General features: G+C 39.9%; 1 protein-coding gene across 3 annotated transcripts in view; it reads left to right on the top strand.

Annotated features, from left to right (window-relative positions):
• The window catches only part of CHRDL1 (chordin like 1), a 38,228-nt gene that overhangs the window by 8,936 nt on the left and 13,358 nt on the right, over positions 1-15,934 (top strand). For 2 of the 3 annotated variants that reach the window (XM_069015399.1, XM_069015397.1), the window contains exons 4-6: positions 165-258; positions 14,948-15,093; positions 15,840-15,933. In XM_069015399.1, the coding sequence (XP_068871500.1) occupies positions 165-258; positions 14,948-15,093; positions 15,840-15,933 (334 nt within the window). The remainder of the gene's footprint in view (positions 1-164; positions 259-14,947; positions 15,094-15,839; position 15,934) is intronic. The other variant, XM_069015398.1, reaches the window with a different exon arrangement.

Here is a 15,934-nt window from a genome sequence, read left to right as displayed (position 1 = left end):
AATTCAAAGGCAGTGGAAGTATCTGGGCTTACCTTGGTCTGAGTGAAACCAGAATGTTGTAAAAAGGCATTTTTAAAAAAATATTTGGATGTAGAATAGAGAACACAGAAATTTGTAAGACAGCCCATTTCATTAAAACACTATGTACTATGTTCCACCTGCAGAATGGAAATGTTTTGTGCAGCAGAATAAGATGCCCAAGTCTACACTGTGCTTCCCCTGTGCATGTACCACAGCTGTGCTGCCCACGATGCCCAGGTAATTCCTATTAGTGACAAGTAGTCCTTTCTGAAATAGTTATTTAATATGCTGAGTAACAACAAAATTAAATATCTGTTCTGGAAAACTTCTGTGAAGTAAACATCCTCCTGTATCCGTTTAGGTCATGAGAGGCTTGTCCTACAGTAAGTTACAGTATTTCTCCTGGTGTTTTCTGTTTAGGAAATCAGAAGTATAGATTTGTGAAGGGATCAGGTGAGCTGCCAAGTCCAATCCCCTACAATCCAGGCAGAAAGTAGCAGAAGTTTCATCCTGTCCATTCCTGACTCCTTGTCTCTACATTCTATCACAATAAAACACCATCCCACAAATTTCCTAGGTTTCTGGTTTTAGTGCTTTTCATAAGAGCAGACCAAAATATATGGTTATTTGCAATGGCTCTCTGTTAACAAGCAATTCAAAATTGCTGTGGCAAGCATGAATTTGTATAGTGTCACTGCACAACCAGTCTGGTAACATTTGCCTTTTACATCTCAGGTCCAGGCATGGCTTCATAATTAGTAGAGAGTGTTGTAAATCATAGAAGCAGTGCTGTAGAAGTTTATGACTATATAAATCCAATTGGATACTGTATAGTAAATTCTCCAGACTGTACATTTATTATATGCTCATTATTAAGAGCCACTGTATGAAAGAGACTAAGCAGGATCTTTCACGAGCCTGTTCCAGCATTCCCGACATGGCCTAATGGCTGGTAGATTTGACTGGAGCTTTTCCCTAAATGTCTGTCTTAGTGGCACCCCACATTTCCACTTATAAAAGAGTATTCATGCAGCATCATAGAAAGGGGTTTTATTTGACTTTCTCCAGGGAGTTTAATTGTCTGAGGAAAACAGCTGTTCCCTGACCAAAGCCTGTGAGCAGGAGGCAGTAAGTGCACAATGGCAGAGGAACGTGAGTGCACAAAAGGTTGCTGTTCAGCTGGGATGGATGTGTTTACTGCACTTACTGGATAATAAATGGCATCCACACATCAATTTTGGGTAGGATTCATCTTCCCCGACAATTATATGCACTCTCTATCAGATTTGAGTATCAATATCTGATCTATGTATCTAGAAGCCTTTTTTAACCAGTGACAAGGAAGAACCATTTCGAGTATATAACTCATCTGATGCTGTGATGCTGCTTTGGTGTCCTAGGATGAGACTGAGCCCATCCAACTTTAAATCCAACTCTTTGGCATCCAGCTGATGACTGGAGTTTTATCTCTGATGGTCTAATACGTAGGAAAGAAAATTTGTAAGGCAGAATGCTTTCTTTGGCCAACTATAACTTAGTAAAATGGTAAGGTGCTGGGAACACAAGCCCTTCTTTTGTTTCCAGATCAAAAGAAGGACTGGTGTACTGGTGGGCCCAAAATCTGGTCTGTTTTTTCAGCTAATCTAAACTTCAGCTGGCAAGACAATCATCCAGATGCCCTTTACAGCTGTTGGAAACATGAGGGTGATTCATCCTGTTACCCAGAATGAGAAGACTTTTTCCCTGGAGATGCCTGTCGCTCTTCACTGATTATTGAGGGAGCACAGGAAAACAGCTAACACTGGATGTTTAGTTTTTGACAGTTTAAATTAAATCACAGAAGTCCTACTCAATAATTGGCATCTTCAGTCAGGAATGTTTTCTATTCTTTTTTTAGTATCTCTGTACACTATCTACTATAGAATCATAAATGCTTCTAGATTGATTGGTTTTGCTTCAAGTGCTCTTTGGCAAAGAACTGTTTTGGCTTTTTTCTGTTCATGAGTTGCAAATTTCATGATACCTATGAAGATTTCAAAACATTCTACAGTGGTCTAGTAAGGAAGAGTAAGGCCCCCTGTAAACTCTCAAATCCATCTTATCAAATTAAGTTCTTCCTATTCATAGATTTCAGCTGGAATTTTGTACTCTTTGTTTAAACTGATAAATATGGAAAATTATCAGAATGAGCTTTTCCTGAATTGTGATCTATTATCTTCTCTTAGCTGCTCCTAAAGTCTATTTGTAATCAATCTGCTACAAATGACAAGCCATTACATTGCTATCTGTGCACTATCTCATTAAAAATGAGAGTCCCACTAAGGTCTGTTTTTCCTCTAATTGAATCTGTAACAATATTAGGCAAAAGAGAGTAGCCTCTTGCGATTTCAGGGGTTATTTGCATTCTGCTTTCTGCAGTGATTATGTGTATCATATTTGGTGCTCTATCTTCAGTGGTAAATGCTCATGCTCGATCTGAATAGGATCTCAAGAATTCTTGGAGATCTTAGGCCAGCTTTCCATTCCTATGTGTCTGGCATACAATGTCTTTTGTGCAACATGCCATGATATGCAGGAAATTCACTTCTCTAGTTTTCCTGGTTATTTTTTAATGGAATGTGTGAGAACTTTGGCCATTGGCCATCCATGTGAATTATTCTCATAAATGCTCATTATATTCTGTCACATATGTTTCCCCTCCATTTCTCAAGCTGCATTATAGAAATGAGTAGTGCTAGTCAGAGTGACCTGGGGCTCTTCTCTTGCCTCTCTACAGGCCTTGTAGAGTGTAACTGCCCAAATCACTGCCTCATTATTTAATGAAGTAGAGGTAATGCCAGGAGGCAGCAATTTTCATTGGATGCTGAACTTCTTAGCTACCTAAGTGGAGGAGCTGTTGAAGGGATTCCTTTGAGAAAAGTTGGCACTGCTCTCCCCCTGGAATTAATGTCTCCTACATCCACAGTGACACTGGACTTGCTGACACAAAGAGATGCAGTGTTTGTATCCTGTCTCCCTGGAACCAGATACCATGAATCTTAAGTAGTTTTTAGACATATGTTATGAAGCATCTTCTACTTTCATCAGTGGTTCACCAGCTTCTACCATAGATTCACTGTTAACTTTTTTTTTTAAGCCTATTCTTTCTAGCATTGGCAAAATCCAGACCTTGTGTCTTATAAAGATCCAGATATTCCTTCCTTTTGAACCTCTGAAAAGTAGTTTACCATCTGAATTGTATTCTTATCATCACACATACGTAAGCAAAAATACTAGGGTCACATGAATTGGGACTCTTTTTACACATCAGTGAGACCCAAAGGACATCACATGCTTCTGAGCTTGGTCTCCTTCCTTCCACCTCAGGATGCTCCGGGCATCATCAGAGGGGAGGTGATTTGTAGTCAGGGAGAGAATTCGCCGTCATTTTTAGATCTGGATCAGCTCTTTACCTAGAGTGGACCTCAGAGCTCCTGACTCCTGTCATGAAAATAAACTTCATGTACAAGTTCTTTGAGCATTTAGCTGTGGCTGTCATTTATGGCACCTCTATGGACAGTGCCTTTAAAGCTGGAACATCTATTGTAAGTTGTATCATTTCTACATTCAACAATTATGAATCAAAGCATTTAGAGTCTAGTCGAAGATCAAATGTGTAAACCTAAGAAAAGCTTACATCAGAAGCAAAGATTCACAATTGCAGGATTTAGAACACTTTTCCACATTCCACTTGCTGGTTTGATTTCTCAGCAGATAAGGCTGCATGCTGATGTATGAATCAGCCCATCTGGCTCCAGTGTTTTTTAAGCTTGCTGCCCCGACTAAACACACTGCCTTCCAAGAACATTCATTATTAGTAACATGTTTAAATTTAAGCTCCTTTGGTACTATGGTTTTTCTTTATCAAATTCAAACCACTTTTCTCATGTACTTTTGTTCTTCTTTAGATATAGAAATGCCAGGTGGTACCTATATACATAGCTGGTCTAAAGATGGACCAGATGAGGCGTCTCACAACAGTGGTCTGAGAACATCACCTAAAAATAAGTGAGGGTCTCTCTGCAGGGTAGACTGCAGCATGAGTCAGTAATACCTGAATCTTTGCACTAGCTATTTTAGATCCTCTGCACTGCAAAACTTGCTGAAGAAGCAGGAAAAATGTGCCTGCCATGAGCTCAGTGCTACCTTCACTCAGTAACTCAGCTAGTCCAGGTGACACCCTGCACTCTGCAGTGTAGATAAAGACTCAGCCTTACAAGGTGCAGGGCACGTACAGCACCTGTTGACCTGACAGACATTTTATAAGTAAAAACAGAACGTGTGTGTAGTGCAGCGCGTCTCGCACTGAATTACAACCAAAATCTTCAACCCTGACTGTTGGAATGCTCTGGTGGAGTGATTTTTCCATTGCAGAATGTACATAAAACCATTTGGTGAAGAGGCTTTGGGTTCTACCCAGCTCACACACCAGAGCTCCCAGGCTCTCTGTTCTAGTCTTCTTACCCTTCCATTCACAAACATTTTTGGGATGGAGGAAGGCCTACTGTGCCCGGCTCTTCCATTCTCTATGCAACTCTTCTTGCTACCATCTACCCTTCTCATATCAGCAAGTGAGAGTCCTAACAATGTGTAGTTGTCAGATAGTTCAAATTAAGTATTTATTTGGAAGTAAATATGGCTTAGAAATATAATGGCATAGGCATTACAAGGAGATGTCTAATTCTTTCCTATTGATGTGTTCTTAGATAATTTGTATCGGTTTGTGATTTGCCTTCGTCACTACCTTCACAAGGAATGTTTGCTATCACAACCAGATTGAGGTTATCACTTGTTTCCATTCTGCTTTTTTGACCATAAAAATTCAAAAAAAGTCTATCTGTATATCAGCATCCAAAATGCATTGAAAGAATACATATCTTCCCACATGGGTGATAGAACTGCCATTCTTTGGACTGACATGATAGGATAGGATAAGCTGCTCAGAATTTTTCCAAGATAACTTCCAAGACCTTCAAAGAGGCTTCAGAGAGGACTCAGAATGCACCAAAGCTTCATTTAATTTGTTTCCTTGGCAGGGTAGTGATTGGTGGATTCATATAATCGTTTAACTTGAGAGAAGGAATTAAACTAGAGCAACCTAGAAAGTGTTTTATGAGTCCTTCAGAGTTGCTGGGCAATTGATGGGCAATTTTTTATGCAACTATAAAAGAAAATACAGGAAATTAAGCTGCAGAAAATATATTAAAATAATGTGAAGAGCTTGACTTAGCCCTAGAAAGCTAAAACACAACCAACAGCCTTTTGAATGTTTAAACTGAAACTACATCTTTGCCTTGAATCTGTATGGAAGTTCAGAGTGTCTAGATAAGGTGCTAGTAGTTCCTTCAAGCAATGAATTTCATACACTTTCTACCATCTGACCATATTAAAGACTAGCTGTGGTGATTAACTCTGAATAACCCTGGAGTTTTTAGAGCTTAACCTGGTCCTTGAAGTTATTTTGATGTAAAGCATTTTGTGGCTTAATATCGTTGACACCTGCACCTCCAAGAGGCACATATGGATTTTGTTTAGAGCTTGTGTTTGCAGTTTTTGGATAGTGCACAACTTTTCCATCCACATTTATTGTCAGCCTCCACCACTGCTCTAAAGACAACTTCATTGCACAGCTTTGGTTGTTTTTTAAAGGAACCTTCACACATCATCTATGTTTCTTTAAATCACAGATTTGTAATGATTTGGATTGTGATGCATGACTGAGGGAAAAGGCTAAATGCACACAGACTGAGGCTTGATCCACATTCTACTGTAGTCAATCAACAGATTTCTATTAACTTTGATAGTTTTTGGACTCAGTCTTCTATGAGAACAGATGCAGTTACTGACTATGATATATTCCCTCTCTCTAGAAATACTAAGGAATATGGTAGAAATACGAGACAGAAGATGAAAGGGGAAACTGCCTTTTTGCTGTGCCACACAGAGTAGGTGTTTGGGACAGGTTCCAAATCTATTTAGTTCAATGGACGTCAGATCAGACCTTGAGGTGACACATTTGTGTAGAGCGGAAACAAAATTAGAGGGAAGAAATTTTAAAAAAGAATTTTTAATAGGAAAGAAATCCATTTGGTCTCTTATGCTGTGCTACAAATCCCCAAGGACCTCCAGCCACAAAAGTTGTTTAAAATAGTCCTAGCTGACCCCTAGAAGATAACCCTGCACTGAAACAGTGTAAGAGGTTTTCTTATCTGAGGTTCCTGTATTTTTATGAGATGATGAATCAAGACTTAGTCCTGGTGATGAAGTAGCTCTAGAATATTTGCGTTTTACCCTACCTGATGTGACAGTAGTAAAAACTTTTTTACCACTGTAAAAAAAAGTCTCCTTTCAGCAGCTGGTGGTTTTGACCTTGAAACAGCCAGTTTGCAATAGCAGTTTGTTCCTCATGTGCTGCTGGCTCTCTGGGCTCAGTTTAGATATCCAGCCCTGAAGCTGCACTAGGAGCAAGTCCAGAATACATAGAACTGAGTTGATGGTGCTGACAGGTTTCCTGCCTTTTTGAGGCAAAGGTATGCAAGAGGCTTTTACAGATACTGAGGAAAGTCTGGTAGATGGGAAAATTTCTGGAAAAAACAGAGCATATTTTATTCCAGGTCACCATGAAACTTGTGCTCCACAATGTCCCTCACTGCCTGTAAGACAGAGATTCCCTGTCTACTCTCTTTTCTTTAGCACCTCTGCATTTGGCCCCTCTCACCAAGTAACCCCAGCATAGCACCTCATACCCAAGTGGCCAAAATATGGTCACAGAACGTTTCCTGCACTGAAGGTCTTTTTGGGGATGTGAACCACAGCAGCAGAATGAGCCAGCTATCTGCTTCTTTGCACTGGCCTTTCTGGTACAAATGGGTCAGCAGACAAACATTAATTGGATCTCTGAGTACAAAGCAAACCTACTGCTGTTACTGTATCTTAGTTTCACTGGAACTGCAGGAAAATAGGCAAGTGCTCTGTGTTATATAAAGTACTAGTATTTCTGCATGAAATGCACTGCATAAACACAGAAGAGTATAATTTATGTGATCTTTTTTCCATATAAACATGAAGATCTTTTTTTAAGGAATATTTTAAAAATATGGTTTGGTTTGTACACATAGCATCAGGGTTAGTTCAATCAACAGAGTTTTTCCAGATTTATTCAACATAACTATGATCAAAATCTCACTGTCATTCTCCTAGAAAGATGCATAATCTCTGCAGGATGCTTCCCTCACCTCTTTTAAGTCTTAGACCACTCTGTTTTGAATTTTTAAGGATGAGATTATCAACACATATTTATTCCTCCGTTCCAAATATGTCTCATACTGAATAGCTGTTCCTTATATACAACAGCCATATTCTATTGTCTTGTATGTAGGAGAGAGAAGAGCCTAACATAGAGGATTTTTGCCTGGAGGCAGGCTTCTTTATCTTTTACTTGGAATCTTTTACTAGCACTTAGATTTCTCCAGGGCTGGGGAGAGCTTTGGCTGAACCCCTTGGAACACATCACCAAGGCTGGAGCAGTCAAAGGACTCATTACCACTTTTTCAGAGCTCTGTTTCCATAGGTGAAAGAAGGCTAGTTCAGACATTGTTACTCAGAGCAGCTCAACAACTGTTAACATCTTTACATGCTTATCTAGCTGTCAAAGTGGCTGTTCCAGCAACCAGAAGAGGCATACAGCACTTTAAAAGATGGAGAGAGGAGTTTAGCCCTGGTCCCCTCACAAAGTGAATTTTGAAGTACTTAGACTTACTCTGTGTTTTCCTCTTGACCTTCAGGGTGACAGAGGATCCAAACATGTTTCAACTGTCTGTGCAATCAAAAGTAACTAGAAAAGTAAATTCATACAATCATAGAATGGTTTGGGCTAGAAGGAAGCTTAAAGGTCTTCCAGTTCCAATCCCTTCCACTAGACCAGGCTGCACAAAGATCTGTCCAGCCTGGCCTTGAACAGTCACAGGGATAGGGCAAGCGGTGCCAGGGTTTTACCACCCCCACAGTAATTAATTTCTTCCTAATATCTAATCTAAACCTACTGTCTTTCAGTTTGAATCCATTTCCCATTCAGAATCTGCACATGAATAAGTTATCTCATTACTGTTATTCCAGACTACTTCAGGTAGTAGTATTTTGGGGCCTCCTGGAATGAAGCTTTTGCAGTGGAGCATGGAGCCTATTTTGTACCTTTTAACATAGCTATGAAAACCACTTGGTATGCAAAAATCATCCCTATATTTTCTACATGTACATTACCCTATGGAATAGTTTGTTTCTAGGAAAAGACCTGGACTCCATAAAAGAGGAGAATTAACTATATTTTTTTAACAGAGACCTAGGGGTATGTGCAAGTTCTACCTGAGCAAAGAGTTCTGCAAAAGCAGATGTCAGGTCATCAAAGTATTGCCCACTTTTGTTGGGCCATGTGTGTGCCTAAGTTGATTCAGGTTTCACAGAATTTTCGATAAGCAAAGAAGGAAGAAGTACTTTGATACTCTAGTCCTGTTCCCCTCTGGCATTAGAAATGCTTGTGGTCTACACATTTCCAAGAATTGTGTTTTATTTCATAATGGCTCTTTATGTGTGGCTTCTGAATATGTAACCCGTAATTCTTAGGCAAATTTTAAGTTACAAGGAAAGTAATGCAGCCTTGCATTATGCTGTTACAACTTGAGATGTACAGAAAGCAGCATGTGACATCACCAGTCAGCTGGTGTCCAAAGACAGTTTCCTGCACCAGGATACAGCCTAGAGAGCTTAGAGTTCCTGTTGCAACTAAACTGACACTTCCAATTGTGTACATTAAGTAGCAAAACTCACTGAGAATATAAAGAAATGTGCAGAAGAGATGTCAGTGCAAGCGGCTGTCCCGGAGTTAGAGCAGAACCCAATTGCTTCTCTAGTGAATACAGTTCCAAAACAATCCTCAATCTCTTGGTCTGTACATGCTTATGCTCTGTGTTGATTCAGAAAACATGTTTAATAAAATCCTCTCTGGATTCAAATTCATAATCTATCATCTGTCTGCTTTAAAAAAAACCAGACTATCTGCAAAACAGTTCCCAGTATGGTAAGTTTCTTAAGGCATTAGACCTTCTGATTAATTTAATAAAATAGACAAACTGTAAAACCCAAGCCAGGCTGGGCACCCAGCCTTTCTGCTGGACACTAAAAGCATATCTTTTTCGGTAAATGACACTAGGTGATTCTGAATGTTGCAGTTCAAAAATAGTTTCTAAGTCAGCAAGCCAAGAGTCTGTAGAATTTTTAAAAAATGTTCTTTGCCAGATGTTCTGATACTAAAATAAGCAATAGTGAGAGTGTTAAGTACTAACACAAATGGACAGAATATTGTACGAGAAGGCACCTCATAGAGATGCAATAAAACCCCACAGACCCTTCCTGAGGGGCTGTACAGGGTCCCAGCAGATCCTGCTGAGGGTTATGACTAGCGTGAGCTTTGCCTGCACCTTTCTTGGCCAACGTGTGCAGTCTCCATTTCGGGAGTACACTCACTTCAACCTGCTACTGGCTGCAGGTCAATACAACTCAGCACAATGACTGTCAGAAAGCCAAGAGGTCTCGCTGTCCCCACTGGCAAGGACTGCCCATAAGCAGCTGATTTTCTTGTCTTTCAGATGTCACATCATAAATACTTCACTGATTATCATGGCATGACTGTACTGATTCTGAGGTGGTTTTAGCAGTATGTTAGGTAGTGTCCTAAATTGTCTGTTAGTAATTATACCTACACCTCTTGTCTTTATCCAGAAGGACCCAAGTTCAATGCTTAATTGATTGTACTTAAGACTAGATCCTAAAGCCATTTCTCAAATAAATCAGCTCCCATTTCCCAAAAGGCTAGATTGTTCATAGCTGGTTATTGCTTTTCACTCTCTGCACATAAATACTTTTGCAGAAGTTACCACTGTTTCAAACACCGGGAACTGCCCATGGAATTTGCCTAAACTATTCAAGGGATTAGTTGCAAATAACTGATGCTCTTCTACTTCATATCCAAGTAAGGGTAAAACATCTCAGGACCAAGTTTTAATAACAATCCAGGAAGGAATAGAATTGTAAACATAAAAAGCTGAAAGATGGTGTTTCCAAAACTGTCATCCATGTGATACAGCATCTGTTTCTCCCAGAAGGCTGGAAAGCTCCAGAAGCCAGGAAGGCCAAGTATATGTACATTTTTGACTCTTCCTCAAACCTTGGCCCTTGGACACCTCAAGTCATGGGCAGACCGTCAGGAATCCAGACAGGCTTCCATGAAAAAATATGTAATTGGAGCAGATTCCACTGAACCAGAAAATTTCCATATAATGTCTATGGTTTATGAAATTCATATCTAGCACTTTTTTGTCAGACTATCAGGAAAGCATTGGCGCTGCAGTTCACACTGAGGTAGCATCCCTTCATGGCAAACTTTTTGCCATACTGTTTCTTCACATGCTCTGTCAAATGAACCACAATTAATGGAATCTGTGAACTATACCTGTATGCACTTCTAGTTCATAGTGAACTTTCACATCGAGGTGTACTACAGTTCTTAGTTGATACAAAGCCTGTTTTTATAGATCAGCAGTTCCTCACAGTACAAGCATCAATTTCTAAAAAGCATTCAAGCACATACATTGGCTAAATCCTTGGCTGGAATTGGCTTCATCGAGGCTGGAATTTACCTTGCGTGTATGAGACATCAGTGAAAAACAGCCCAGGCAAACAAAAGAAGCTGGACAGAATCCCATGTTTGGAAAAGAGAAATATTTGGATATAAGGATTCAGGTATAGCCATCATAGTCTCCAGTTCCTTTTTATAAAATAATTCTTTTGAAGCTAATGCATTTTTGATACAGTTGTATTCTGTGGTATGTTTTTAAAATCCAAAGGATATTTTCAGCCAGGTTTAACCTCTGAAGTTACTTACAGGATAAATTCAAATTGATATCAGGTCATGTGAAGCCCAGGTTGTACATCTTGGCCCCTGCCATTACCTCATGCTAATGTTGGTGATAAATCACTGCTATCCATATTGCAGACTCATGGTCTTATCTTGACCACACTAAAATTGTAGGCAAATGTAAGCATGGCCTCTCAACTTCTGTAAGGAAGTCTGAGCCCTTAGAGAATAAATGCCAATCACAGAAACAGAGATACTTCCTTTTCAATTGATGCTATAATATCTTTATTCTTTACGTTGTATGTTGCTTCCACTGACATGCTAAGAATGCCAGAAGAAAAAAGCTCAGATTGAACCCAGTTAATTAAAAGGATTCACACAGATGGTTTGCCTGGTACTTTACAGAGGCAGCTAATTAAAGCAATGTTAGTCAGCACCATTAAAATGCCAGATAAAGCTCAGGGAACAATCCTGATTAGGAAGCAAGGTTTACAAATAGAGCTTTGAGCAATGCAGTGCATTTGCAGTTAATTAATCTGATTCTAACAAGTCTTCACTGAGGCACAGAATAATGTATGCTGATATCAATATTAATGACAAGATTTTTCAAAGCTCAAACGTGGCACTTATTAAAACAAATCACAATGACTCTGATTTCACATTCTACAGGAGAATATGATATCATGGGGGAGTCTGAACTCCTCTAATTAGCCATAATTTAAAAAGCATTAGAAAGAAACCAAGTCCGAGTTGAAGAAAGTCAGTCACACACCAGCAAAGTTAGAGAGAGAGAAACTGCACCAGACAAATTATATTTGGACACAGAATATAAACAAATCTTCCTTGCAGTTCCAGGCAAATACTGTGTTTGGAGAGGATCGGTTGTGCTCTCCAATATGCCATCTCCAATATATGACTGTATATATTTTTTTGCAATAACAAGTAATGTGGTCTTGATCTGAAAACTTCTTCTAGACCTAACTGTGCAATAATGAAATATGTCCAGTCACTTAATGTGCTAACAGATGATCATATGGACAGGTTTGTGCAGCATAGGACTTAAACCACGGTCTTATGTTCTGTAATTGAAACTGACTTTTCTTAAAATTATTTCATCAAATAAGACTTCAACTCCCTGAAAGCAGGTTCTAGTGAGGTGGGTTTCAGTCTCATCTCCCAGGTAACAAGTGGCAGGATGAGCAGAAATGGCCTCAAGTTGCACCAGGGCAGGTTTACGTTAGATGTGTTTAGAATGTTTCAACAGACAGAGTTGTGAAGCATTGGAGCAGACTGCCCAGGGAAGTGGTGGCATCCTGATCCCTGGAAGTGTTCAAAAATGTGTGGTTATGGCACTTGAGGACATGGTTTAGTGGTGAACATGGTGGTGGTATTAGGTTGACAGTTGGACTTGATGATCTTAAAGGTCCTTTCCAACCTTAATGATCCTGTGATTCTCCGGTTTAAAATAGCCATAGAATGTCATCCCATATTCCAGACAGGCAGATGTACATGTTTTTGGGCTGCATGTTATGATTTAGCTGTAACAGGCCCAACTCTGTGATCAATTAAAAGAAACAGATGAAAACAACTACATAGTGCAACTCTCTGCCATCATTTTCCAAGCAATAAAAGTTTTACCATTCTCCTTCCTGATTTAGAAGCCACAGTTTAAGGGCATCTGGTAATTTCCTACAGATCTGAGTATTGTGGCATATACCAAGGTAAATCTGCAGTAAAATTTACTCTCTTCATCCAACACTCTGAAGAGTCATGGTGAGTCATTCAGGTATTGGTCTTTGCAAATGTCAGACCACAAGCCACACACTGCTTTTGGACAGGCATCCCACATGGGCACAGCAATGTCCTGCAGAGGCTGTGTGAACAGGGCCTTGTATCCAGTCAAGCACCATCTATGTTATCCTTTCACTTCTCCTTCCATTTTCATTTCTTTCCAGTTCTTCTGCTCTTCCAATTGCCCAAGGGGCAAGGACATAACAAAAGGTTTGTCAGTCTTTCCTCCTGCTTTCCATGAGATGTCTCTCAGAAAGCCCAAGAAGGAGATTTAAATTTTGGGAGGCAGCACAGTCCTAAGAAGTCTCTTTATCCATGTTTTCCAATATTTGTGCCTAAATAGTAGCTGAATTTGTCAATTGAATCTTTTGCTGATGACTTTCAAAGGATGTCTTAATTAGAGCATACATCTTTCCATTTCAGACTGTGCATTACTAGCAAACCATACAGAAAGTGCTGAAAGCAATGCACTTCTATGCCAAACACAGGTGTTGTCAGGGCTCTGTACTCTTTATAAGATTTTAGAAAGGTATCATTAGACTCTCTTGATTGCACTGAACTAATGGTGTATCCAGTGCTTCAGAGGTGGAAGTGTGAACACCAAGTGTGTCAGGCAATGAAATGTCAGGCAAGGAACCCTAGCTAGCTGACTTCTGCCAGTCTCCTACAGAATGGACTTTGCTGACCCCATACACTTCTAAATATTGCAGTGCATGTATGTTCCACAGACAGATTTGACATTTACCATTTAAAATACTAATATTTGATGGACCAATGTAATTAATGTATGCTTTTATGGAAAACTAAATGACAGTGTTTCATGCCAGTGCATGCCAGCAGAAAACTGCTCTTTCACTTGAGCTCACAGCTGAAAAATGTACATTCTGTGGTGTCATGATTTCACCAAAAAATATCTCTGGTTTTATCTGATAGGTAATGAAAGGGACTGTAGCAAAACCTGAATTTTCAGGTCAGGTTTCTTTTACATGAAAGCCCAAACCCACTGATTGAAATTTCAGCTGCATTCCTAGAAATTTGCAGTGATTTGGGTTCCAGAGAACAAACACTCCACTGTTACTTCCACAGAGCCCTTGTTTGAAATGTCTTTTCCCATGCTGAGATGCTAAAGTCATGTGAATGTAAGTATGTAGTGCCAGGTTCACTGCCCAAGCAATATCAGGTAACTTGCATTTCATGGGTAAAGTGTAATCCCTTTGCAGAGTTTATCAACTGCTAACAGCTAAATAATCTAGAGGATATTTTAGCATAAGGTATGGATAGCTTTATGTCTCAGAAAAACATTATAACCCCTGGGGTGCAGAACTCGATATGATACTGAGTTGAAGCAGGAGGTTTCAGAGTTGAATTGACACTGCCATCTCATGCACTTTGTCATATGCACCAAGTTCTGCAAAGTTCACTCAGATGCACCTCTGACATTAAAATGCATGTCAGAGAAAAATCAACTTTTGGCTAGCTTTTGGCATCTGCCTTTGACAAATTTTGCCCATTCTGCAAACAACAGCAGCAATGAATTGTGAAGGCCACTAGGAACAAACACTTGCTTAGTACATAGCTTTAGTCTGGCAGTCCCATCATCAGTATTGCTGCTCCTCTACCAGAGGGTTTGTGCCTGTGCATGGCATGGAATCGTGCATGCCCTGTGGTACAACTTGCTAACCTGCAATTAAGTCTTCTCTGGGCTGCAATACTAGAAATCATTAAAAAAAAAAAAAAAATCAGTACCCAGTGCTAAGAAGGGGGAAACCCTGCTAGAACAGAGCTATTGATAGTGGGATTCTGTGTGTATGCACAGAATGCCTTTTACATTAAAGCATGAAAGAGCCATGTCCGTGTAACAAGTAGGCGCATAACTACACCCCTCTGTCCTAACACCAAATGCTACAGAACAAGGGAAAATACTGCAGCATGAGACAGGGCCATTAGTGCTGGCATTGCAGTTGATCATCAGCATCCTAGGATTAACTGGAACAGTCAACTCAAAGTGTGAATTACCAAAGTTCAGCAAGGTATCAGTATATCACTCGTACTTTGCAGCATGACAAAACTTGTCATTACATAATATAGAGAAATGAGGGAGAAGGGAAGATTTTCTTCCCCTTTATTTATGACATTGTGAATTATCAAGAACATTTGCATGAAGTGTTCCTTTCCCATTGTTTCCAGAAGACTCCCTTTTCTCAGTAAGCAGCAAAATCACCGGGAAATCCTGTGAATACAATGGCACCACCTACCACCATGGCGAAATGTTTGTGGCTGAGGGCCTTTTCCAAAACAGGCAAGCAAACCAGTGTGCCCAGTGCAGCTGCTCAGTAAGTAACATGATTTGACAGGAGCCTGCTCGGTCTATGCTTCAGTTCTTTCTAGAAGATGTGAGACTGAAATATAAGCAATACATAGCAAAGGCTGGGAACTGAGAATTAATGCTGAAACTTATGAGAATGCTCAGAGCCAGTGTGCAGCACCTGGTAAACAAATGCCAGATGACCTTTTAAACACACTGCACAAAGAATACTCTGCATCTGCTGTAAGTGAGCTTACAATGCAGAGGCAGCAGGTAAAATGTTGCTGCTTGGCATATATAGAATATTTCCCTTCAACCTAACTGGAAAACATAGCACTAAGCCAATGACTGATTTCATTTAGACTGAGCTGATAAGTAAAGAGCCCCAAGGCCGGGAGTGGACAGCTCTGAACTGGCATTGGGCCACAGAGCCATTCCTGAGATGTCACAATTCAAATCCTGTATATTTGAGCAGTCACCCAGTGACTCTTCAGAGACAGTGTCTGAACCAGAACATCTCTCTCAATCCCACCAGCTCTTCAGTATCAACTATTGGCACCTCTGTACTTCCTCTCATAAAATCATCATCATCATATTCTTCATGAACTAAGAATTTAATACAAGTACTGAACAGACTGTTTTAATCTAATATTCTGCTTTTGCATAGAGTGGCATTTATGTAAACACAGATTTAAGCATGTCCATAAAAAATGAATATACAGTACCAGACAGTCGACAACTCCTTCTAAATTCCCCTTTGTGTTTTACTGGCAGGAAGGAAATGTGTACTGTGGATTGAAGACCTGTCCCAAATTAACTTGCTCTTTCCCAGTTTCTGTTCCGGAGTCCTGCTGTCCAGTTTGCAGAGG

This window comes from Aphelocoma coerulescens, chromosome 4A (assembly GCF_041296385.1).
Source record: "Aphelocoma coerulescens isolate FSJ_1873_10779 chromosome 4A, UR_Acoe_1.0, whole genome shotgun sequence".
NCBI classification, from domain to species: domain Eukaryota; kingdom Metazoa; phylum Chordata; class Aves; order Passeriformes; family Corvidae; genus Aphelocoma; species Aphelocoma coerulescens.
This window is presented reverse-complemented; position numbering and strand designations above follow the sequence as displayed.